The 23,939-nt window shown below is 48.4% G+C and overlaps 1 protein-coding gene across 3 annotated transcripts in view; it reads left to right on the forward strand.

The window, feature by feature from the left end:
* Positions 1-23,939, forward strand: part of FGF18 (fibroblast growth factor 18) — a 63,574-nt gene that overhangs the window by 34,064 nt on the left and 5,571 nt on the right. For all 3 annotated transcript variants that reach the window (XM_041470284.1, XM_041470275.1, XM_041470294.1), the window contains one exon: positions 13,337-13,443. In XM_041470284.1, coding sequence (XP_041326218.1) covers positions 13,337-13,443 — 107 coding nt within the window. The remainder of the gene's footprint in view (positions 1-13,336; positions 13,444-23,939) is intronic.

Raw genomic sequence — 23,939 nt, forward strand, 5'->3', positions numbered from 1 at the left:
GGATAACTCATCTATTGTGTAGTAAAACTGATGGGCAGTGTTGACTTCTATACAATCCTTTCAGTATGCTTAGGGAGGAAGGAGTTCTTATGCTTCTATGAATGTTTGACCACTTAAAAAAAGGCAAAACAAAAAAAAGCCCAACCCAAAACCACACACAACAACAAAAGATGATCCATTTTCTCTGGATGTCTTTGAAAGAAGCTTAGTTTAGAGACAGACTGGAGAGAAAGGCTATTGATTTTGTTTGACCTCCAAAGAGACTGCGGTCAGTATATTTTCCCTGTTGGAAGTGGTTCAGGGCTCTGAATTTCCGTGTCAGCGTTTGTATCCTGAAGCACACTGAAGCTTTTGCTGCTTCTTCAATAAATAGCAAGCTATAGGAAAAGGTAATGCTGGAGTAAATTTATTTCCCTCTGGATCTGCCCTTCCTTTCTTTTTCTTTCCTATGTAGCTTGGTCGTGTTGCTGATGAAGCATTTACAGACTTTTTCATTGAATGCTGTGCAGGTTCGTGGGTTAAGCTGAGACAACAAGCATAGTTTTGTAATCCCTCTCCTGCTTTTTCCAGAGCTGAGCCAGGTCCTGTCCCAACCTATTGCCTGCACCAACAAGGAGCAAGATACCTTCCTGTGTAGAGTAATAAATGTTCTAAAAACTGCCATCCTCTCTTCTACCCTGATTATTCTCAACCTTTGCAGAGGAAAGCTTTCCTGATTTTTGCTTAGTCTCCGAAGAGAAACAGATTATTCTGTCTGGGGACTTGGTTGTACTGGAAATGCTCTGCTTGGTACAGGTCTGTGTAGTTTTGTAGATGTTCTTGTAAAATGGCTCATGACAACTGATGTGCCCTTTCTCTGGTATCCACCTACCAAAGGATGGCTTCCAGGGATGGCAATACCTGCAGGATAAGTCAGTTGTCAGGCCTAAAGGAGCTTCTTGGAGCTTCCTGTGAGATCAGCAGTGCCAGTAGGCATCTCTCCATGCCAAGATGTCAGCTGTGTTATCTGCTCCTCATTTAACAAAATGACTCACGTGGTGTGGTTTTGGGGTGTGTGCTTCCACCTGCATGGCCACAAGTTCAACACAGCCAGTGTGCTGCTGTCAGCACATCAAAGGACAGCCTGATAAAGCTGCCACAGCGTAATCAAGTCATGGTAGAGAGTTGCTGATGTTGGGTACCAGCTGCTGAGCTCCCCTGTTGCCTTTGCCAGCATGAGTTTCATTTCTAACCCACACAGACAGAGCTTCTTCTTGGAATCCCCTCTTCAGAGGAAGGGTTGGTCTTCCTGCCGCTGCCAGCCTCACCTCTGCTTCTGGCTGTACTCTGGGTCAGGGTGGAGGCTGCTGCTGCTGTGGGTGTGTGAGCCCTGCAGCGTGTGTGGGCTGCTGACAACTGAATGGCACCAGTTTCTAACTTAAGCACTCAGTTTCACTGGGAGCAATGGCCCAATGCATCCCTAAAAAACAACGAATGGCTGAGGATTTTTTTGTGCACTCTGGGCCAGGCTGAGGCTGCAGCCTCTGTTGCATGTGTAACTCTGCTGAGACCCCAGAGCAGGACGCTGAGGGTTCTCCAGAACCTTTCACTGCTGTCTTCAGCCCAAAGCCCCTCTCCCCACATCTGAATGTTCAATTACATTAACGCCTTGCAAATGGCTCAGCAGCCACCTCCGGGAGTGGTGAGAAGAGAGAGCTGGAACTGTTAAGCCTCTGCACAAACATGATGGCAAGGAGCTGATGGGAAGAGCTTGTAGGCAGGGGTTGGATTTGCAAATGGTGCCCTCATGTTTGCACTGCACGACTGGGTAAGCACAGGGCAATGCAGAGCAGCTGCCATGGGACAGTTTAGTAATATTTATTACTAAATTAACACAATACTTATAATAATTATTGTATCAATGTATCAATATTACTTATAATAATATTTAGCAAAAAATAAAAACATTATTATTAAATTAATACAACATTCATCAATGCACTGCTTGCTTTGGGAGTAAGTAGTCCTGAGCTTGTGGTCTGAACACAGACTGGGCTGTTAGGTATTGCCCACCTCAAGGTCATCATGAAGCTTTGTTAATTAATAAGCAGGAAGTTTTGCTCAGATTCCTGAGCAGCAGGTGATAGGCCAGCTGAGCATGTTGCTGGAAGGATAGGTAATCACAGGGAAAGCAGCAATGCTCTGTGTTGCCCTGTTGCAGTGGCTTCCAGCAGGTGGTCAGCAGGACGTTGTGATGATGGATGAGAAATAGGACAAATTCTTGTTAATGATCAATATCAAAAACTTAAGAACATGTAGAAAAGCAAAGATGTCCTTGTGTCTTAAGTGCCTGTAATCTGCTTCTCAGAGCTGGGTACCAGAATATCCCTTTGATTCTCAAAGGTAATTGCACCTCTTAATTAGCTGGAGAAAAAAATTCCCGCAGCCTGAGATCTTGCTATATAAATTATAATTAACCCCTTGGCACTGGAAGTTGAGATTTCCTGCCCCCTAGCACAGATGCAAAATGCATTAGCAGCTCTTGACATCAGGCCCTGAGCAGCCAGGGGTCAGGCTGCTACCCCAAAATTCAGCTGCACTTCCCAGCACAGCGAGGAAATGGCAAGGAAAGCACGGGAACCCAAGGGGAAGCTCTAAATACACCATTTGAGGGGGTTTGACCTGCTTTCTTTTCAGAGCTGCAAGTGTCCCAACAGGAAGGACAACACAGAAAAAAACAAACCCAACCCCGGGGAAAAGCTGGGAGTGAGGAGAGGAGTGGATTTGTGAGGCGACATGGCCGGGTGCCCCGCCGTGAGAACGGCGCTGGCGCTGCCGCCCCACACACCTCCAGCCCAACCATTGTCTGGTGCCAGACACACTTGGCTGTGCCTGTTGTGTGCAGGGCTGGGCCACCCACTGCTGTCATTCACCAGCATCCTGCTTTTTTGTCTCCTTTTCATCACGCCTGCTGGGGGATGAGCGTTAACTCCTCACACCAGAGGTGACCTGTGGTGAAGTGCCAGGTTGGGCAGCTGGCGGCAGGAAGGTGACAGCATGGCTGGGGGATGGGGACTGCCCCGAGCCTGTCTGCACCTGTGACACTTCCCTGCCCGCTCCCCTCATCCACACTGTGACCTCAGAGGAGGGCCAGGCCTGCTGAGCACCTGGAAAGCCACTCCACAGAGTCACAGAACGGTTTGGTTTGAAAGGGATTGTAAAGGTCAGGTAGTTCCCCACCAGGAGCTTGCACTGAAGCTCTTTAGTCCATGTTAGCTGGTTCCTGTGCTCCTTTGGGGTCCTGGATGGAGAAGTGGCTCCCTTCTGGCACAGGTCAGGCTGCAGCTTTGTGCTGGGCTATAAAGCCCTTGGAGAAGGTGTTGTTGGTCAGGGGCTGTCTCTCGTCCCACCACTGTGGTGTGTCCTTGGGCTCCTCTGTTCTGGTGGTGCTGGCCATGAGTGTCCCAGCAGTGGTTGCTGAGTTCAGGTGGTGGCAGCAAACACGGGGAGACTTGGTCACCTTGGCAGGTTCAAAGGTGTCTTTGTCCTCCCATGCCAAAGGTGGAGGCAGCCCAGTCCTTGGGCTTGGCACACAGATGTGGCCAGCAGGGCTGCCTAAATATATTCAGGTCTGCATAGGTGTAGGGGTGAGCAATTCTCTGTGCACCCCAGAGGCTGGAGGGAGATAACAGAGGGGGAGTCAGAAGGTGTCCTGGTGGGGAGGAGGGATGTGCTCGCTGGTGTGGGGTAGTGAGTGTTGGAAGGAGGTTTGGGTTTGTCCTCTGTCTGTATGTCTGCAGGCGCTTGGAGTGAATCCTGTGCCGACTGCAGAGCTGATCACAGAGCCCTCCGAGCTAAGTGAGTTCTGTCAATCCCAGTTTGGTGGGATGGGTGTGGGGTGCACACCTACAGCACAGATGTCCCTTGCCAGTGTGGCACCTGCCACCTCCAGGGATCTTTTGCCATGCGGGTCCTTGGGGCCACCCCTTCAGGGTGGAGAGAGGATGGCAGGATGGTTTGTCCCAGTGAGGACAAGAAAGAGTGGAGAGAGAATTTTGGATGGAAACACGGGGCTGAGTCTGAGATTTAAAGGTGGCCTGGGTCTCTAAACTGAGATAAATAGCAAAAAATATAATATAATACCGATTTTCTGCTGTCAATGCTACTTCTCTAAACTCAGAATGCCCCCCCCAGAAAAGCTATTGGAGATGTTACCTCTTTTCCTTGCTGCTCTTTGTAATGCCACAGATGAGGGCTAGCTTAGTTCTGTACTTGACTTATTTTTTATATTAAGATTTAACATGGGATCTGCTTTTCTTAATCCAAACACTTAGGGTTTGAATGCAGAATTATATTTGAGATTTTTAAAGTACCTTTATTAAAACGTAAAACTAATTTTACAGTTCTGACACGTCTTATTTAAATACCCAGTGCCAGATGCCTTTTGTCCCAAATGACTTCAGGAAAGAAAAAAAAAAAAACCAACTTTTAAAACTTCTCATGCAATTAAAATGCAGTAAAAGGGAAGTATATAGTCTTACATATGCTGAGGACTAGGGGTAACAGTTTAAGAGAAATCCCGTGATAAATGTTTCCAAAAATAAATACGTGAAACCAAAGGTGTTAAAGGGAGAGTTAATGTGATACCTGATTTTTGGTGGTTGTTGCATTATTTCTGTTGCTCATGCCCTGAGAACAGTTGTAAGAATTGTGCTGTGTCTGTAGGGAGAAACCTCTCCAAAGGGGGTGGTGCAGAGGACTTTTCTCCACGGTCCTTCCCATGAGGCACTCTTCAGGGTGGTTCCAGATGTCCCCAGGTGCTGTAAGATCAGTCCTTGCTCACATCTTTTAACCCTTACTCCAAAATAGTCACACTCTCTTATATCCTCTGACCCAAGAGTGACAATTTTCTATACTTCATTTAATAATAAGTTATCTTTTATCTGGCAAAAGGGAGCTTCAGCAGCGCAAGCATTAAGAAGTCAGGTATCTTTGAAACTGTGTTTGTGACCATGTCTAAGAGCAAATCCTGCTTAAAATCTTAAAACAGAAAGGAATTTTCCCCATGTGCCAGAACATTTTCTTCTGGTAGGTTGTGTTGCTGCCTTTGCTCCTTTGGGTTTCAGAGCCACAAGAATCCCACTTAAAACACCAGAGCATCCTGCAACTTTATTTTCAGCATATTTTTCACTTGCTGAAAGAAGTGAATGTTACAATGAGTCCCTTTGAGAAAATGCATAGACACACTTATACTCTGATCCATAAAATTAATTATCTTAATTTTAGCTTTTACTGGTGCAGAGTAAGAGCCCTGCTTAGTAGAACTTAACATCTTTGTGTATCGGGCACGTCTGATAATCTTAATTCAACCTATACTGCAGATGCTTTACACATTTGTCCCAGTCAGCCCCGTTCTGGAGCACTCACAAACACAACAGTGTTTGTGTCAGCCCGGGCTGACTTCTGGAGTGTGTGAAACCATCTCGGTGTTGGGATGTGGGAGCGATTTATGTGTTTGGGACTCCTCGGAAAGAGGTGGTGCTGACATCACTCCTACTTCATCCCTGGGGATGAGCAGCCTGCCAGCAGTTGCCTGAGGGAGGTGGGCAGTGCTGCAGGGTTCCCGTGCTCTGTCCTGAGTTCCTGGGCACACACGGAGCAGCTCTGCAGAGACACGAGAGCACGTGGGTTCCCGGGCTGGTCATTCTCTCCTTATTGTTATTTTTGTGTACATCAGTGTTTTTATTGGGTCCAGCTGAGACTGGGAACAAGAGCGTCAAAATACCTTCCTCGGGGTTTGTTCTTGCAGTAATTCTAACCCTCTGCGGGAACGGGAAAGGTTCACACTCTTTCCAGACCCGAGAGACTCCAGCACTTTGGATGTGTTTCAGCGAGGAGCTCAGGGCCAGGTTCTGAGGTCGTTGTCTGTTGGGCTTGACTGTGTCAGTAGGAGTTTATTCAAATGAGAATGATCAAAGACATCAGGGTTTGGCCCTTTATTTTTCATTTTAGGTGCTTTTTCAAGCATAACAGATCTTCTGAACTTTTTTGAGGCTCATCCTTCAGTAATTCCAGACTCAGAGCCTGGCAGCTTGTCAGGCAGTTTTCCTGCCTCTGTAGAAATACTGTCCACTTGAGCTGTGCTTGGAGGCAGCTGGACACCCTGGTGAGATAGAGGAATTTCTGTGCTAACATTCTGAACGTTTCTCTTTCCAGGCTTATTTCTTGGTCATGGCAAGTTTGCAGGAGGCAAAGTTCAGGGCAGAATTTGTTCACAGCTGTCCCCGCCCAGGCTTTTAAAGCACACAACCTACCCACCTTGCTTTTACTGAATCTTGTCTAGATAAGCTTATTCACCATCGTTGAAGCAACTGCCAAAATATTCTTAGTGTCTCTTATGGTGAATTATGTATAAAATATCTGCAAGAGGTCAAGTCTGATTCCCACTGCTTAGTCCTGTTTTCTTAGATGTACAAAATGGTGCAAATGGCTCCATGTTAGAATGACAGTATTTTACATTCATTTCTCACATGGCTAAGGGATGACCAGCCTCTGGGTAGTGCCAGCTTGGGCCAGTAATATGGTACTTACAGCTCCAGTGGGGGGTGTTTCTGGTGTTTGTTTGTTTATTTGTTTTTTTTTTTCATAGAATTAGAGATTCAGGGATTTACTAAAGTTTTAAGTTGGACAAAAATCTCTTAGACTTACCTTGGTATTTATTCTGGTCTGATTCTGGTCTTACATTTATTGAACTCTCAAACAATTTTCATATGTGTAGGCTAATAAAAGGCCTCAAATTAGCACATTTTCATTTAAGCTTCTCCCAAGATGTGGTGACTAGCGTGAGTTTGTAGGGACTATGTTTGGAAGCTTTGCCATCCTGTAGGAGCCTGGGCAGTCTGGGGAAGAGGACTTGTATGTTTTAGAACCTCCTTTTTACCTTGATAACGCCATTCTGGCATAAACAACACATCTCTACAGGGTGGGGAGGCAGAATCTGCCTGAGATGGTCCCTCAGATGCTTGGGGAACACCAGCTCAGCATCGTCTCCTGGGTGTGTTTTGTTAGCCGCTGCTGCAGCAGTAGGGAAATTTTTTGGGTGGGCATTCCTACAGGTAAGAGCTCTGTAATGGTCCAGGCCAGGCTGGACAGGGCTTAGGGCAACCTGGTCCAGTGGAAGGTGCCCCTGCCCAGGGGGTTGGGACTAGCTGAGCTTGAAAATCTCTTCCAACCCAACCATTATGTGATTTCATGTTTCTAGGAATTGTGTGTCAGGCTTAAATAGCGAGTGACATTAAATAGTGGAGAATGCTACCAGCAGCCTGGGAGTGATACTTTCTGTCCTGACCATGCCAGCTGTGCACCTAGTGGGCTGGCTGCAGCACAGCGTGTCCTGCCTGCACAGCCGGCCGGGGCTGGGCACTCGGGCTGGTGTGCTTGGCACCCGCGTGGAGATTCCTGCGGGTCTTGGCCCTGACTGCTGCAGACGAGCCCGGGCAGCGCCAAGGGATAGCTCAGAGTGCTGGATGTGGGACAGGAGCCTCCCTGGTGTGAGGCGGTGCTGTGGGAGCGGGAGCGCCTGAAAGCACTGCCCGGGGCCTGCAGCTCCTGTCCTGCCGCAAGGAGAAGGCCCGAGGGTGGCGTGCCGGGAAGGGAAGGTGGCTCAGGGCCGGGATCCTGCCCCTTTCCCCCGGGTGGGCAGCGGGCAGCCCTCGGTGGAAGCTGTCCCCGAGCCTGTCCCAGGCTGTGCTCCCAGCCTGCCCGCGCTGGCAGAGGGGGAGCCTGCAGCCGTGCCGGGTCTTTATCAGCACTCGAGGGACTTCCGATGTGTGTGAAGTCCTTTGTGTGGAAGTATTTAGAAGATCAGGTTGCTGTAGTGGAAATGCCTTTGAGGTCTTTGCTGCATTATAGATTTTCTTCAGATGTCTCCCATGCAAATATTTAACCTGTCTGGTTCCTGAGAGCTACTGAGGCTGTTCTGCGGGCGGCAGGTCGTGTCTGCAGCCTGTCCTTTGTTCACACAGAGCCCTCGCTCCTGCCTCCCTGCACACCCCGGGATGGGGCAAGAAAACCTGCCGGGGACTTGGCACTCGGTGTATGTGTTAATGCCCTGAGGACCTTACACCCCAAAAAGTCTTTGTCCCCAGGTGCAACAGTTAGGGTGCTGAGCGAGTGAAAGTTATAGCGTTTAAAAGAAATCCTCATTTAGACTAACAGCATCTTTCAATCCGTGGATCTGGACTGGGAGCTGCTCCCTGGGCAGCCTCTGCGCTGACACTGAGCACTTCTCTGGCTCGTGCAACACAGCTTAAACACATTGGCTTAAAAGAGACAATATCTGGAGCCTGGGCCTCAGAGCTTAGTCTTCTTCCCCATGAATATACCTTTTAATAATTTGATGTGCATGTGCTGTGCTCAGGAGAGACAGGATGAGCTCAGGGCAGTGGTATGTGGGTCAGAGCACCAACCTCACTGATTGGGGTGGTTACTCCTAATTTGCACCTGAATATTTGAGAAGGGAGCTGGGTTCTGTGGATTATAACTATTAAATACCATTCAGTTTGCAGGACTATGCAAGTGTGCAGACAAAACTTAGGGATGCAGTCTTGATTCTCTCACTGGGCCACAGCCTGCAGGCATCATTAGACCCTCCAGACTTTACCTAATTTTGGTGTTATTCCCTCATCATTACATCATGACTGCGGAGACAGGGTCATTCTCTCCTGTGTTGTGGTTGTGGAAGGGATTCATGTGGTTTTGGTAGGGGTAGTCAGTGTTTGAACAGATTTCAACTATTTTAAGCACTGTTGCCCATGCTGGGAGTCTCAGGAGAAGATTCAGTCTCAGCAGAGTGGATTTTGCTCTCCCATCACACGTGATCTATGCACTGTGAACGATGGGAATGTCCTGGTTCACAGCACCAGGGTAACAAAGTGGGAAAGCTGCTCTCCATCCCATGTACTGTGCTCCCAGCCTCAGTGTGTCAGGGCATCCTCTTCATTCCCTGGAAATGGTTTCAAGTCTGAGAATGGTTCCCCTGACTGTTTCACAAAAAGAAGTGTAACCAAAGCAACAAAATCTTTGTCCCCTCTGAGATCCTTTTCCCCAGTGTCACCCAGCTGCAAGGTGCCTGTGGAGAGTGTAAGCAGCTGTGTTCCTTCTCCCTGTGGCTCCCTTTGCAGGGGTTTCACCTGCAAAAAACCACAAACCAGTGGAGAGACTTGAAGTATCCAGTCCTTCTGCACCCTTCTTGTGTTTTCCCCTTTATCTCTTTCTTTATCTGGACCTGAGGATTTTGTGATTGGTACTTGTAAACTTTACACCTGACACCTTCACATATCTCCCTGACTTCATGTTTTCTTAGCTGGTAGATAGCTTTTCAACATATATATATATATATATATTTATATATATATATGTAATCCTTTTTACCTAGACTTGTGAGGAATTCCAATCTCTTCCAGTGGGAGTTTTCAGGAAGGTTTAGGTTAAATGGGCCAATAAGGCAAAACATGTAGCAGGAGATCTCACCCTCTAAAGGCATCTTTTCTCTTTTGCTCTTTATTTTATTCCCCTGGAAAATATATCAGAATATCTAGCTGTCAAAGAATTTAAACAATAATACCTGATCTGAAGATTGGAGCACGGGGCCTCTGAAAATAAAGATTGTAATCTCTGTGTGGTGTGTCCAGGGACAGATGGGGCTGGAAGTCAGGGGTGCTGAGCAGCAGAGTGCTGTGGGGCTGCTGCTCTGGCATGGTGGCACTCATTTCATCTGAATTCTCCTGTACATTCTCTTGGATTTTCCCTGGCACTTCCGTTGTGCCATGGCATACTTATCACAGGACAAGACAGCATTCCAGGTCCAGTTTGAATTAAAGTAAAATGTGTTGGTGGTGGCTGAGCTTTTCTCCTGCTGTGTGTGAGTGGAGGGGGAAGACACGAGCAGCCCCTTGTGCTGGGTCAGCCTCCACCTCCTGGGAACTCTGGTTACATCCTTCAGGGCTGGGATTCATCCCAGAGGATTTCAGGTGTGCTGTTTAGGGTGCCTGTCCCTGCTCCTGAGAGAACTTAGGGAGATGCCCGTTGCACAAAGAAGATCAGCTGTCAGGGGTGCTGCAGACCTCTGTGTTACAGCCAGCTGGGTTATAACCCACCCTAGAGCTGCACTGATCTCTCTTGTAGAAGAGGGGTCAGGGATCCCTAGAAATAAGATGTTTCCAACATCTTAAGGCTTAGATTTCGCAGAAGTGGGAAACCTCTGTGAGGCCTTGGCCTATCCTAGGGCAGCTCAGGTCACAGCAGGGATCAAACATCCTCTGGTGAACCCCCTGGCCTCTGTTCCCTCTCCTTGGCACGGGGTGCAGGGTGGTCCCTGGGGGTTTGGGACGTCTGTTGGGGCCCTGGGATGGATGCTACCGTGTTTGCCAGCACAAATGTTTCACTGGATGCCTGCTTACTGTCTGTTGCTCAGGCTGTGCTGTGGCACTTGCCTGGGAGGGATCTCAGGCTGCCATAACCTCTGCAGCCCGCAGGAAAGGTGACTTCCATCTAGTTCTAAATTATGACATTATTTTATTAGATCTTTAAACTTTAGTTAAATTTTTTATTTTAAAAGGGGGAGGAAGGTATCATATTTTAATTAGTAGCGGTGCCAAAGGAGTCCTAGATTAATTATTTGAAATCACTCCATCCAGATGGTTTTAATTTTCACAGCAGGGAACCGGCATCTTTTTAAGGTGATATTTTTCAAATTAAAATCAGCTTGGATATTAGTCATACTAGCTGCAGAGTGAGGAGGTGGGGAACACAAGCCAGTGTGCCCCGTGTTTGTCCATCTGAGCACGGGCTGCCACGGGGAGCTGTGTCACAGGGGAGGGAGCTGCTGCCTGTCCCGTGGGACCACAGCTCTCGTGCTGGAGGGTTTTGTTGGTGTTAGCTCCTCCTTTGGCTGGCCAGAGCCTGTATCTGATGTTCAGAGTCACTCTCAGCAGCTTTTTACTCTAAGGCTGGAGTGAACAGGGTATGCCTCACAGCTCAGAGGGAGCTGTGCTGTCCTGTTCTGGCCTGTGTGGAGCCCTCGTCTAACCCCTGTGCTGGGTGGCCCCACACCAATGTTCGTGCCTGGCTGGTTTGGCCACTGTACATCTGTGGGCAGCTCCTTGGTGCTCTGGGTGTCAGCCATGGCTCCTAGACCCAGCTTTGCTGGCTCCACAACCTTCTCTCGTGTGCCGGCTGCTGGTCCCCCGCTCTGAGGCTGATCTCCGTCCTCTGCTCGTGTGAGGAGAAGCCCTTTCAGCGTCACCTCTTTAAGGGCAGACAGTCCCACCTTTGCTGTTCCCTTGTCTGTTAGTGCTGCATTGCACCTGAGCAGCCTGCCTGAGCTTCCTGGAGCAGTGGGCACTCAGCAGGTTCCAGCCGTGCTGCTCAGCCTGCCCTGGAGGGCCCTGTGCCATCACCCCCTCCTGGCTGGCTCACCTTGATAATCCTCACTTTAGGGGTTATTTCTGGCTTGGAGCCCTTTCTCACAGAAGTGGTCACAGGTTGGATACTGCCCTGGCAGGTGAGGGGACAAAGTGGGCAGCACCCAGCTGCTCTCCATCACAGGTACCTAAACCCATGAGGTGTTTCTGAAAAACTTCCATAAATATCCATATCTGTGCATGATTGCAAGTAATATCCTGCTGTAATACAGACATTATCCCACTTGCTGTCAGAAAGAAGTTATAATTTAAATATCCCCTGTGATAACAGGTTTAACAAATAGATCTAAATAAATGTAAGCAGCTAGTAACCGGAAACCCCTGAACTTACAGATGTGACTGAGCTGTGAGGGGAAAATTGTTTAGGGCCCTTGTGAGTTAAAGGTTTGTGATATTTGCACTGCTGCAGAAGCCAAAAGCTGACTTTACAAGTGGGAAAAATATTAATGTGTTTAAATGAAACAAACTCCTATTTCTATCCCCATGGTTAATTCTTACAATGAACATATTTGCTCTTAGAGGGCTTTAAAGTTTGAAATATGAATGCCAAAAAGAATGTGACTTTTTTTTGCAGCACAGATCAAACATTCTCCAGAGTTTGGCAAAAGCTGTATTTCTGTGGTGGGGCTCAGCACTCACAGGCGTGAGTATTTCCAGAGCAGGAGCGTGGAGCTGCACTTGCTGACACTCACACATTCTTGCATTGTGTTTCAACCATGTCTCCTTTCTCCTCCTCCATGTCAGAGATGGATCTGAACCAAAAGGTCCAGTCTGCCTGTTCCGGCCTCTCTGGAGAAATTCCTGGAATCCGAATCTTAAGCATGACTGGAATTTGTGTTTAGATTAGAGATGGAATAAAAGGGTGGATTTGGATCTGTCTGGGTTTTTGAGATGATGATGATGATGATGATGATGGCATGCTGCTTGTCTGAGTAGCAGCCTGGCCCCTTCTGCAGGTACAGCTGTGGCAGAGCAGGAGGTTTATGGAGATGCAGCAGAAATCTGTCCTCTACCCTGGCTCCTGCTGCAAACCAGCTATGGCATCAGTACCCTGCAAGACACTGAGATTGGCCACATTTCTCCCAGCTAGAGCCGGAGACCTTGGCCTGGGCTGCCAGAAAGAAATTTGTGACCTCCTGGATGCACAACAAGGCATGGAGGACATGTGCAGGGTGGGTGTGCATGAGACAGAACAAGCAGTGCCAAATTTCCCCCTGCTAGCTGTTGTGGTGACCTTCAGGAGGTCACAGTAGTGTTTTGCACTGGGGTGTGTGGCTGAACCACTGCCGTTGCAGTGTTTGAGGGCTGCTGGCTGTGGGGAAAGGATTTTCTTTCTTGTCATGCTAATCTTTTCATCTTCATCAGAATAAAATCCATGTTCTTACCTTCCAAGAACCCTCCTGCAGTGTGAAGGAGAGCGTTGTCATTGGAACAAGCTGCCCAGGGCCAGGGGTGTTTAAAAGCCACGGAGGTGTGACACCTAGGGACAGGGTGTAGTGGTGGCACAACAGTGCTAGGGGAACAGTTGGACTTGATGATCTCAGAGGTTTTTTTCAACGTAAGCAATTCTCTGGTTCTATTAACAGTGAGCTAATGTTGCTGGTGGTGGTGGTGGGGTTGGTGTGACAGATGGAGCCCATACATGTGTTCGTTATTCTGTGGTAAACCAGCTTTAAATCCAGGGTATCTGTGTGGGAGTGAGTGGAGAGGTGTCAGTCCTCTGCCTGCATTGAGCCATGAGCTTGGCCCCTGGTGGTCCCTGCAGACGTGGTGTGGTTCAGCTGGGCAGTGGGACAGTGTCCCGGGGAGCTCTGCACCCTGGTCCTTCATGGGACCACATTGGTAAATGCTTTCTTTTTTTCTTCCTTTACAAGCCCAGCTTCTAGTGGAAACAGACACTTTTGGAAGTCAAGTCCGGATCAAAGGGAAGGAGACAGATTTCTACCTTTGCATGAACAGGAAAGGCAAGCTAGTGGGGAAGGTAAGTAAGTGTTTCCTATTAATTCATATGTAACCTGAGTGTTACCTTGAGCAGCCTCCTCAAGGCTGTAATGATGTGTTTGAGCCCCATCTGTCAGCCTCAAATGAGGAGCAGGACAGGGGATGTGGAGTTTGCAGGGCAGCTCTTGCTCTCCCAGGGGCTCTCCTGAGTGCTCTGTTGAGCCCCCCAGGCTGTCAAACGAGCCCTGCAGCCTCACGGGGCTCGCCAGTGCTGCTGCAGGTGTGCACGGGGTCCTGCCTCGTGTGAGATGTCACCTCAGCATCCCAGTGCCATGGTCACCTCCACAGCACCTTCCTCACCTGATCTTTCTTTGGGGGGACATTCAAGTGTGAATTTCCCCCAGAACTCCTTTTGGGAAGAATTCAGAGTAGAAGGGCAAGCGGAGCACTGTGCTGTGGTTCGTGCTGGGCAGCAGAAAGCTCCTTCCTGCCAGCCAGGAGCCAGGGACTGGCATGGCACAGCCAGGGCCAGAATATGAACATTGGGGGATGCCTCCCCAATGGAAGGGTATAATAGATTACAGCGTGTTCACCCCTTCAGCCCAACTTGTGTGCTGAAGTAGTGTTCTTGTAATTTACACAGTCCTTCTTTATTGCTGGAAAAGCTGGATGCTTGCTAACCAGGCAGAGGCTTGTGCAAAGCTGACGTGCCACCAAAAAATGAATGTCAAATAGAATATTCCAGCCTTCAAACCTCTGCTGCTCTCACTTTGCACCACCAGGTGTTCAAATCTAGCATCTTTGTGGCCATGAAAAAGGGAAGCAGAGTTTTGTTTTTAGTCAAGGCAGTGAAAGCCATGCTCCCAAACAGAAACCAGAAACCAAATGGTTCTGATGAAAAATTATTTACTGTTGTGGTCCCAGGAGTGACACCTGTGGGACACTGCCTTTCCTGGAGGATCCCTCCCTCTTCCACTTGTGCTTCCTTGGGGATCAGATGCTCTGTGGAGGCTAAGCCCAGGTTATTTGCTCTAGCCAGGGCCCTGTGCCTGACCTGCTTTGGAGCTACCTGTCCAGGCAGGAGGCATCCAGGATACTGCTTAAAATCAGGGAGAAATGGAAATCAGCACTCTGGGAGGGCTGGGGCAAAGCAGCCAATTGTCTCTGCTTCCTGCACTTGTGTTACCACCCTGCATGGGACCCCACTGTTTGGTCTTGGACAGGGAAATTATTTTAACTGGTTTTAAACCATGTTGGATGCTTTTGAAGGTTGCATTGGACACAAACCTACCTTAGATTTTTCTGTGCCTTAATTTTCCATCCTTTAAATGTGATCATAGCATTTTCACCAGATCTGAGCATTTTCCCCAGAAATGTTGCAAGGATAATGTTGTTAATGTTTATGAGGTGCTGATACCAGTCATGGAGACCTTAGAAGCACTCAGGTGGAGTAAATTGAGCACAAAATCTTAGAAAAATCCTTTTTCTTTAGCAGACCTTACCCCAGGTGGGTCAGCAGTGGCACAGGGCAGCCCACAGCCTTTCCTGTTCTGAATGAAGTGTCCAGGAACATCCTGACAAAGCCAACAGCAGTTTTTCCAAACATACCATATATTTGTAGGGAGTGTGTATTTAAAGCTCATCCCTTGATTTGGCCCACTGGGCACTGAGGCAGGACACTTGTTTCCTTGTCACCTTTCAGGCAGCGTGAACCCTTTTTTCCCCCCCAATGTGCTTTTCATGGTGTTAAGCTGGCAAATGTTTTGTTGCAAGGAATAAATAAGTCTATTCTTGTAAATACTGCTGCCCTCCCACCCCAGCCTGTGACAAGTTCCCAAAGCAGCCAACCTGGGCCGGAGGGAACACAGCGCTGGGCAGGAAAATGTTCCAGAGGTGTTGCCCACATTAGCAGCTCCTCACGAGCAACAAAAGAAAACAATAGCATGTCTTCTTGATACCAAAGAGTGTGGTTTTAATTAGTGTCATGGTTTCAGCTCTCTTTGTGGCAGGAGTCTGAGGGAATGCTTTTTAGCCTGAATGCTCTAAACAGCCAGTAAACCCCAAGGAAAACACGAGATAAAAGTTATGCCTGGGCTTATACAAATATTTAAGTTCAGTCTGGGGGTGGAGGGGAATGAAGCCCACGAAGTGATTGTTCCATGGTTGTCCTGCTATGTTCGTTTGGCAGGAGAGGAGCCATGGGACCAACCCGGGCCTTTCCTCTGCTCATTTCCTATTGCCTTGCATTGCAGAATCCCCAACCAGCCCAGCACATGCCATCTGGCTTTGCTCTCCTCCTCACTCAGCAGTTTTGGATCCTCCCCCGTTGAAAACCTGCTTTGAATTTAGCCCCTTTTGTGTCCCATAATCACCTACAAAGAGTACCACGGTCAGGAGCAGGTTGTTGTTCTCAGCTGGAGCTGGTGATGAACACAAGAGCTCCAGAGGTGGCCAGGGCTTTTCCCCACCTTGGAGCTGGCTGTGTTGCAGGGAAGCAGATTAACCCCCCGGGGGCAAGAAGAGCAGCCTTTGTGTCCTTATTTCTGATGATTGTACCTCCACCAGAGTTTCCCAGCAGAGCCCTCTGATGGAGCCTGCTCAGGAGCCCCAAACCTCGTGGGTTTTGCCTCTCTCAGGTGCTGCTGTGTGTGTTCACAGGCAGCAGTGGCCAAAGGGCTCGGAGCTGTTTTGAGCAGGCTCCTGACTCTGTTATAACAGCAGCTGCTGCGGTCACTAGCACTCTGTGATGCTTTGGAAAATGAGACAGGAGATGTGGTGTACAGCAGTGACTTCTCTGTTACAGGTGAGCAGCACCTGGTGAAAACAAACTGGGGTGTGCTTTTTGTGGATTCTTGATGTTGTTTTGAAGAAGGCCCAAGAAACATTTCATTTTATTTCTTTTTACTTCTGCCCATCTGTTTCTTTGACCATGGGTTTTTGGAGCTACAATAAAAATTGTAGGTCCTGAGTTTTCTGGTCTTCCTGAGGTTTTCTGTGGACCACTGAAATTTATTATAAAATCACAGAATTTTTGCTGTTGGAAGGGACCTTAAAGCTCATCCCATTCCACCCCCTGCCTTGGGCAGGGACACCTTCCACTGTCCCAGGCTGCTCCAAGGCCCAGTGTCCAACCTGGCCTGGGACACTGCCAGGGATCCAGGGGCAGCCACAGCTCTCCTCCAGGCTTTATGGTGGAATCACACTACAAGGGGAGAGATGAAAATATGAAAATTCAGAACAAGAATGCCAGCTACTTTTCTGAGAAACTTTTTTGTCTTTAAAAAAAAATTATTAAACCTCTTTATTTATCTCAGTCTTCTTACAAACACGGGGGGAAGAGGATTCAAAGATGCAGTTCTTCTTCCAAGGAGAGGTACAATGTGACTTGTCCACTTGTGACAAGTCATCTAGAACACAACAACTCTGAATATTGGCAGTAATTCAGTGCTAGAGGCAAAGAGGAGCTGATGGTCTCTTTGGAGGAGCGCTTGAGCTTCTAACTGGCACTCCTGGGGAGTTCTTCTGTGGTTTCTCTCTCTGCCTCAGCTTCTCCTATCTCGTGCACTGAGATGAGGCCATTTGTGTTTGCTGAAGGCTGGCAAGGGTAAGTCACTGGAGCCTGCCAGAGTGAGGAGCAGCCTGGGCCGAGCAGGTGGCTCTTACCTGAGCTGGGCTCCAGCTGCTCTTGCTGAGCCTGTCCTTACAGCACATCAGCTCCCTAGAACTGCAGGATGCTGCAGAGATTGCCTTTCCCTGCCCTGTCCCATTCTCTGGCAGGAGAGCATTTGCAGTCAGGGGTCTGTGTGAAGCCTGAACCATCAAAGGATGGCCAGAGCCTGCCTTTCTTTTGGGCACAGCCAGGGTTGGTGGCTGCTGCACGGGGAGCAGAGCATCTCCTGACCCCCAGCACTGTCTCCAGGGAAGTTCCCTGACATCCCCCTGTGGGATGAGGCAGTCTGGTCAATGCTGGTGTTCAGGCTGCAGCAGGTATCCATGGGGAGGGTACTTATCACTCCCACCTTCTTTCAAAGATCCTCAGTGATCTGGTGTCCACACACTCTCAAAATCATGGTAGTATTGGGGGCATATAGTGGCCTTATTTTTGTAAAGGCATTTTAATGAGTTTGATTTTATTCCTCCATTCTCTGAGCTGAATGTGAGCAGAGGGAAAAAGCTGTTTGGTGAAGGGTAGGAAGCTTTGGGCAACTGGGTGGCTGAGGCAGAGCTCCAGACAGGTGACAGATAATTTGGGTGCCTCCTGGGGATGTGTCCCCTGACACCACGTCTGCAGCACTGGCGCCCTCCCAGCACTCCCAACCAGCAGCATTGAGCTTTGGTCCCCTGGCACAGCCCAGCTCCTGAACAAAAGCTGTGCCAGCCAAAGCCTGGCTGTGCCAGGGCCATGTCATTGGTACAGGGGACAGGAGGTGGCACAGCTGTGCTGGCCACCAGTGCCTCTCCCAGCCCTGACCAGCACCACTGTGCTGGTGCCACTCACAGCAGAGACCTGCCTCTCAGACACAGCATTTTTATTGGTGTGATAACTGCTTTCCAAGCCAATATATTTCTTAATAATTACCAGAAAGTTGCTAATACCATATGGCAAGGCTCTGTATTTTTGCAGGACAACAAACAAATTGTTGCTAGATGCCAGACTGCTCTGGCAGAGCTTTCTCACTGATGCCTGCCAGCAGTAGCCTTTAGGGGATAGTAATAATTTGGGGTTGTTTACATTACAGCTTTAAAATAGGGGTTTTCTTGATGCGTGTGTTTAGTCAGGAAAGTTGGCTAAAAAAAACTCTGACGGCATCAAAGACTGAAGGTGCCCACCGTGGCCTGTAAATGTGCTCTTGGCCTCTGAAACTCCTCTGGCCCCATGGGAGAAGGAGCTGTGGAGGCTTCAGCAGGAGCCTCCCTTTGGAGGGAAGGAGACTCGTCTAGGTGGGAGACACCAGGGGATCCTCCAAAGCCTTTTTGCTGTACCTGGAGCAGGTTTTCATCAGTTGGCTTTGGCTGAGAGTGAGGTTAAGCTTTCTTGAAAAGCTGTCTTTGAAAAGCTGCTGGTGGAGAACCAGCTCCTCACAGCAGGGCTGGGGGCTGAGGTAAGGACACTCCAGGATGAGCCCTGAGCCTGGGGCCCTCCGTGTGCCCCAGTCCTGTGTGACATTTGGGTGCCAGTGCTCCTGGTGCCTGCCATGCCAGGGTCGTCCCAGCAGCCAGGGGTGCTGCAAAGGTGCCAGGAGGTGTGCGGAGAGGGCAGGGGCACCCCAGGGTTGCAGTTTGGAGCTCTGGTGCAGTACATGAGGTGTTTGCCCTCCTCAGCTTGTATATTTAAAACCACACCTAACTGCATCTTGGATTTGGGGCAGAACTCTTAAGTTTCACTGGAGTTTGATGCTTATCCAGAATTTTCCAGGAGTTGCATAGTATTCGGGTTGCTTGAAAGGGGCTTATAAAACCTAACAATTTTGAATGCTGAATTTGCAACATAAACATGAGCAGGATTGGTGGGGTGTCAGGTTTAATAGCACGTGTTTTGTGGATCTCTCTGTGACATGCTCAGCCATAAACCATTCCAACTTGGCATCCCATGTGAAAGCAAAACTTGACATGGCTTTTGCTGGATCTCGCTCAGATCTCATTTGGAACTGCAGTCTGGGTCTTCACTCTCCTGTGAGGTTTTTTTAGTTTAAGTCATCTAAATAAACACATGCACTGGATCCTGAAGCCAACCAACTTTGGACAAAAAAATCTGGAATCAGAGCCTGCAGGATTGCAAAGGTCTTAAAAGCAATGAGATGACAATACCACTTTTATTGTGGTTGGGCCGTCAGAATATTCTGCATTTACCTGATCAGGCTTTTTTCCTGCAACCTGTGGAAAAAAAAAATTGGATTATTTTTCTGAAAATTTAGAAGCTGAGATTCTCATGAAATTAAAAGTGGAAGTGGAAGCTAAACCACCCTCCTCCATTCTCAGACCCCAAACATCACTGAGAAGCTGGAGAGGAGCTGCAGGAAGGGACCTGGGGGTCCTGGTCCATGGCCAGTTGAACATGAGTCAGCAGTGCCCTGGAGCCAGGAGGGACATCCCTGTCCTGGGGACATCAGGGGCAAGGGAAGGATTGTCCAGCTCTGCTCTGGGCTGGAGCAGCCTCACCTCCAGTGCTGGGGCAGTTTTGGGCACCAAAATATATGAAAATCACCTTTTATGTATATGTGAACATCTCCAGTTAAGTTTCTCAGCACAGCATTAATTCTTCAAGTGTTTGCGCTGAAATAAAGCAAATGGTCCTTTTATTTTAAAAAAATAAATATTCTTCATAGTATTATTTTTATGATAAGGACTCACAGGTACTCTGCTGGGGATATGAGCATTGTATGTCCTGGCTGTGTCAGGGCACCAGAGAGCTGTGTAACACATTTACAGGTTTATTGTGATTCCTCTTTAGGAAATGTCATGTTTCCTTTGGATATTTCTAAGAAGCCCCAGTTCTCTCTCAGACTAAGCTTTGCAAAGTCAAGGTTCACTTGCAGACCAAGATTGTAAGCTTGACCTCAGAATCGTTTCCTTATCCCATGGCTGGAAGATGTCTATCACCTTCCAGGGAAGAAAACCATCTTCTTGAAAGCTGTGTGATAATTTAATTTAATCCTTGCTGTGTTCAGGAAGCAAGTGTCACCATAAAACTGGTGACCTTCTGTCCTGTGTTTTGTGGTGGCTGCAGCTGTGTGTCCTGTTGGACTATTTCAGTTCCCTAAGGTTTAATGCTAATTAAAATTACTGATGGGGATCCCTGAGCACTGGTCATGCCTTGTCTTGTCTGGGTGGAGAGGGTGTGCTGCTGAATGCACCTTGTGCTGACAGTTATCAAGTTGGATTTAATTGCTTTCCTCACAGCATCTCATCTCCTAAGTGCAATTTTTTGTTGGTCTTGAGCATCTCTTAAGCACTACTTAGCAAATACACGGATGTATTTAACTGCAAGAAAGAACGAAGCAAGTGCAGCCTTGTCTCTCTCAAATGGGTGCAGCTGAGATCACGTTCAGGGGACTCCTGCTCCTCAAGGACTGTTTCTCCTTGGCTTGCATTTTGGTTTTGGAGAGGAGGGGAGAAAACAGAGGCTGTTTTTGCCTCTGTGGAGAATAAAACCTGTGCTCTAACAGTAGCAAAATAGAGTCTATTTGATACGTCAGTTACAGAACTATATTTATGGTCCAAGAAAAGTAGATCCTGCTTAAATACATTTTTGTTCTTGAGATTCTCTTTCCTTGTCTTTTGGGTACCCAAGGATACAAAGTTTTCCTGAGGGAGGACAAGTCTCAAGCCTTGCACTTTTTGCATAGGGATGGAAGTTGGTCACTCACAGGCTGGAACAAATCTGGATGATAATTTTAAATGGATGGCCCTTGATTTGATGATGGGTTTCTCTCTTTTCTTAGTAATATAACTTGACATGAAGAGAACTAATGCCATCCTGCATACAAACAATGACCTTTCTGGTTCTAAATTCCTGCCATTTAAGCTTGCTCCAGGGAAAGTGGTGTCACTACTGAATATTGCCTGGATGAGATTCCATTTGTTTGAAATTATAACTTACAGTAAGTGTGCATGTTTGTTTAATGTGAATAAATGTGGGACAAATACAGAACTTGCTATGAGGTCAGCAACTGTTCTAGTCTTGTTATCCTGTTCCACTCATCATCTACACCTGGTGTTTTAAACAAATTTTTAAGAAAACATTTCCTGTACTGGCACAGCTCTCTGTATCACAGAATCACTGAGGTTGGAAAATCCCTCCCAGACCATCGAGTCCAAGCTGTGCCCCAGAGCACTGTGCCACCTCCAGCCATTCCTGGGACACCTCCAGGGTTGGGGACTCTACCTCCATGGGCAGCCGCTTCCCATGTTTAACAAATGCCCCCTGATGTCCAGCCTGAATCTCCTCCAAGCCTGAGTCTGTCCTCTCGTCCTGTCACTTGTTCCCACAGGAAGAGTGACCCTCACCTTGCTACAATTATATATTGGGTTGAAGCCTACATTAAATATGCTGCTGCTCTTAGATGACTTTTATAGAAAGTTCAGGACTGGCCTGTGGAGGCTGGAAATGACTGCTGGAAAAGAGCCCAGCAGAGCCCTTCAGCAGCAGGTTGTGCTTTGTACAGAGGGGTAAAAACACCTTTCCATCCCTTACCATGTGCAGCCTCTCCCAGCTTCCATGTAACTGGACCTGGTGGGTGCAGATGACGGGAGATGCCATAGATCTGCTCAGATATCACATCTGAAATCTGCCTAGGGATTCAGACCTCCTGAAGAGCAACAGCTTCCTGCTCCAGGGAACCTGCAGTTTTGACTTAAATTTCCTAAATTTTCTCTTGGTTTAATAAAGTTCATTTAAAAAGCAGTTGATATTTCTCCTCATTAAGTACAGGCAGCTCTTGGAGATGCAGTTAGGAACGTCTGTCAAGCAAATGTGCATCTTTCCAGGTGAAGCCACCTGGTTTGCCCTAATTTGGGCTGTGGCCACCCTGCTGCAGTGCTGGCAGGAGCCGTGGCAGTGACGGAAGGAGCAGGTGAGGAGGCCTGTCCTGGTGTAATCCCAGCCTTGCCTGGTCCAGCCTACAGAGACTCCTTTCATCCGTGTCCTCCTGTTTATCCTGTGACAGAGAGCTCTCCCAGGTTAATGTGAGGATTACTGAACTTAGTTAGAAAAGGGGAATTTTGGAATGGAAGGTGGAAGGAAAGAAAAATTTTAAACTTTCTTTTAAAAAATTTAAAAAATTAATTTTTTTTAAATTTAATTTAAAAAAATGTAAACGTTCTCTTCCTTCTTTGGTTCCTGCAGCTTGTGTCTGGCACAGACGGGCAGAGGGCTCTGCCAAGCCTGGATGTCCTGACAAACACATGCAGGACCATGCCCTTTTTTGCCTGTTTTCGGGAGGGAGGGGGTGTTCCCAGCACATGGGGGCAGCTGGGGGAAAACGTGGGCAGGGCTGCTTTGGAACAGGGCCTCTGGAGGGAGATGTGCCCTCCACAGAGCATCTCCTCCGCGTGGTTTTGTGTTACTTCCCTGCCTCGTGAATGCACTTAGATGTCCTGTATACATAATTAACCTCTCCACTGTGCTGGCAGACACTTTTATTGAACTGCCCATCATGACTCCTGAGTATTTTCCTCGGAGGATTGTGCAGGTTCAGAGGGCAGGGAGCTGGAGGAAACGCGCATGAGGCTGAGTGACTCTTGGCAGTTATGGATGCAGCTTCCCTGATTTACAGCCTGCTCTAGGAGCAGGAATGTGCATTTGGGTCAAGAGGTGTCTCTGTGGTCAGGATGCCTTGTCATAAATCCAAGATGCTGAGCATCAGGATGCTGCTGATGGATCTGTCCCGATAATGCCCATAAAGTGCAGGGGATGGCTGAGCACTCAGGCTCTCTGGTGTGACTGAGGAGGTTCTGCCACCCCAGAACTGTGGGCTCCCCACCCCATCGTGTTTTCTGACCTGCCTTTAGAAGGTGTGTGGGTGTGTGTCAAGGGGGAGAGGGGCAGTGCTAAAAGCTGTGACAGTAACACAGCTGCTGTATTGCCTCCTTCCACCTGGGATTTTCCAAGCCATGTGGAGTAAGTCTAGAGGAGGCTCTGAGCATTGGCTCTCTTGCTTTGAGCTGAGCTTGTGCAAAACTGCAGAGAAGGAATTTCCTGAAAGCCTCGCGTCTCTGGGCGCTGCTGGGGGAACAGCGCTGGAGCTGCCAGGGCTTATCAGTGGTGTTTGGGACACCAGCCGTGGGTCATCAGCTGGGCATCCTTCAGGAGCAGCTCATGGGGACTGCTGAGCCGTGCTGCTCCTGGAAACCCAAGCCTTTTCTGCTATCACTGCTGTGAAATTTAGGAGACACAGGGCGGGATTTCTTCTGTGTAATGCAATGGGTGAATTTAACGGTGTCAGTGTCCGAGGGAATTTCAGCAGCCCTTTGAAATGATTGCTGAGCTCAGTGGGTGTGCCTCACACCTGGGGGTGGCATGGAAAGCAGCACGGTGGGGTGCCAGGGCTTGGGAGCCCCCTCAGTCTATCTGTCTGTGGAGGGGGAGAGAAGGATGGGTGCAGGAAGGGTCCCTCTTCAGCGGTTTTCCTTGTAAATGCCTGGATGTGTGCACCTCTTGGAAACCTTTTGCTTGAGTGGTAGCTTTCCCTACTCCAGGATTTTTGGGAGGCTTGCTTCCCTCGCAGAGGGAGATGCTCTCCATTGTACGGAGGGGCTGATGTCACCACAGTTTGACTTCGAGCCTGGAGGCTGAGCTGGCAAAAAGGTGATAATTAAACCAGAGACACAGCCCCCTCTCACTTGGAGTGCTGAGACTCGCTGTGCCCTGTGCCAAGCCGGCATTCCTGGGTTGTCACGGACGTGTTTGGTGGTGTTCGCGGTTTTTTGTTATTTGCAGCACATCACCAGTCGCTCACCCAGGGAGCTCCTAATTGCAGCAGCGCTTGAGGAGGGGAAGTGTTTTAACCTAAGCTTAGCTAACAGCAGCTTAATTTG

Source organism: Pyrgilauda ruficollis, unplaced genomic scaffold (assembly GCF_017590135.1).
Source record: "Pyrgilauda ruficollis isolate IOZ18807 unplaced genomic scaffold, ASM1759013v1 scaffold105, whole genome shotgun sequence".
Taxonomy (NCBI): domain Eukaryota; kingdom Metazoa; phylum Chordata; class Aves; order Passeriformes; family Passeridae; genus Pyrgilauda; species Pyrgilauda ruficollis.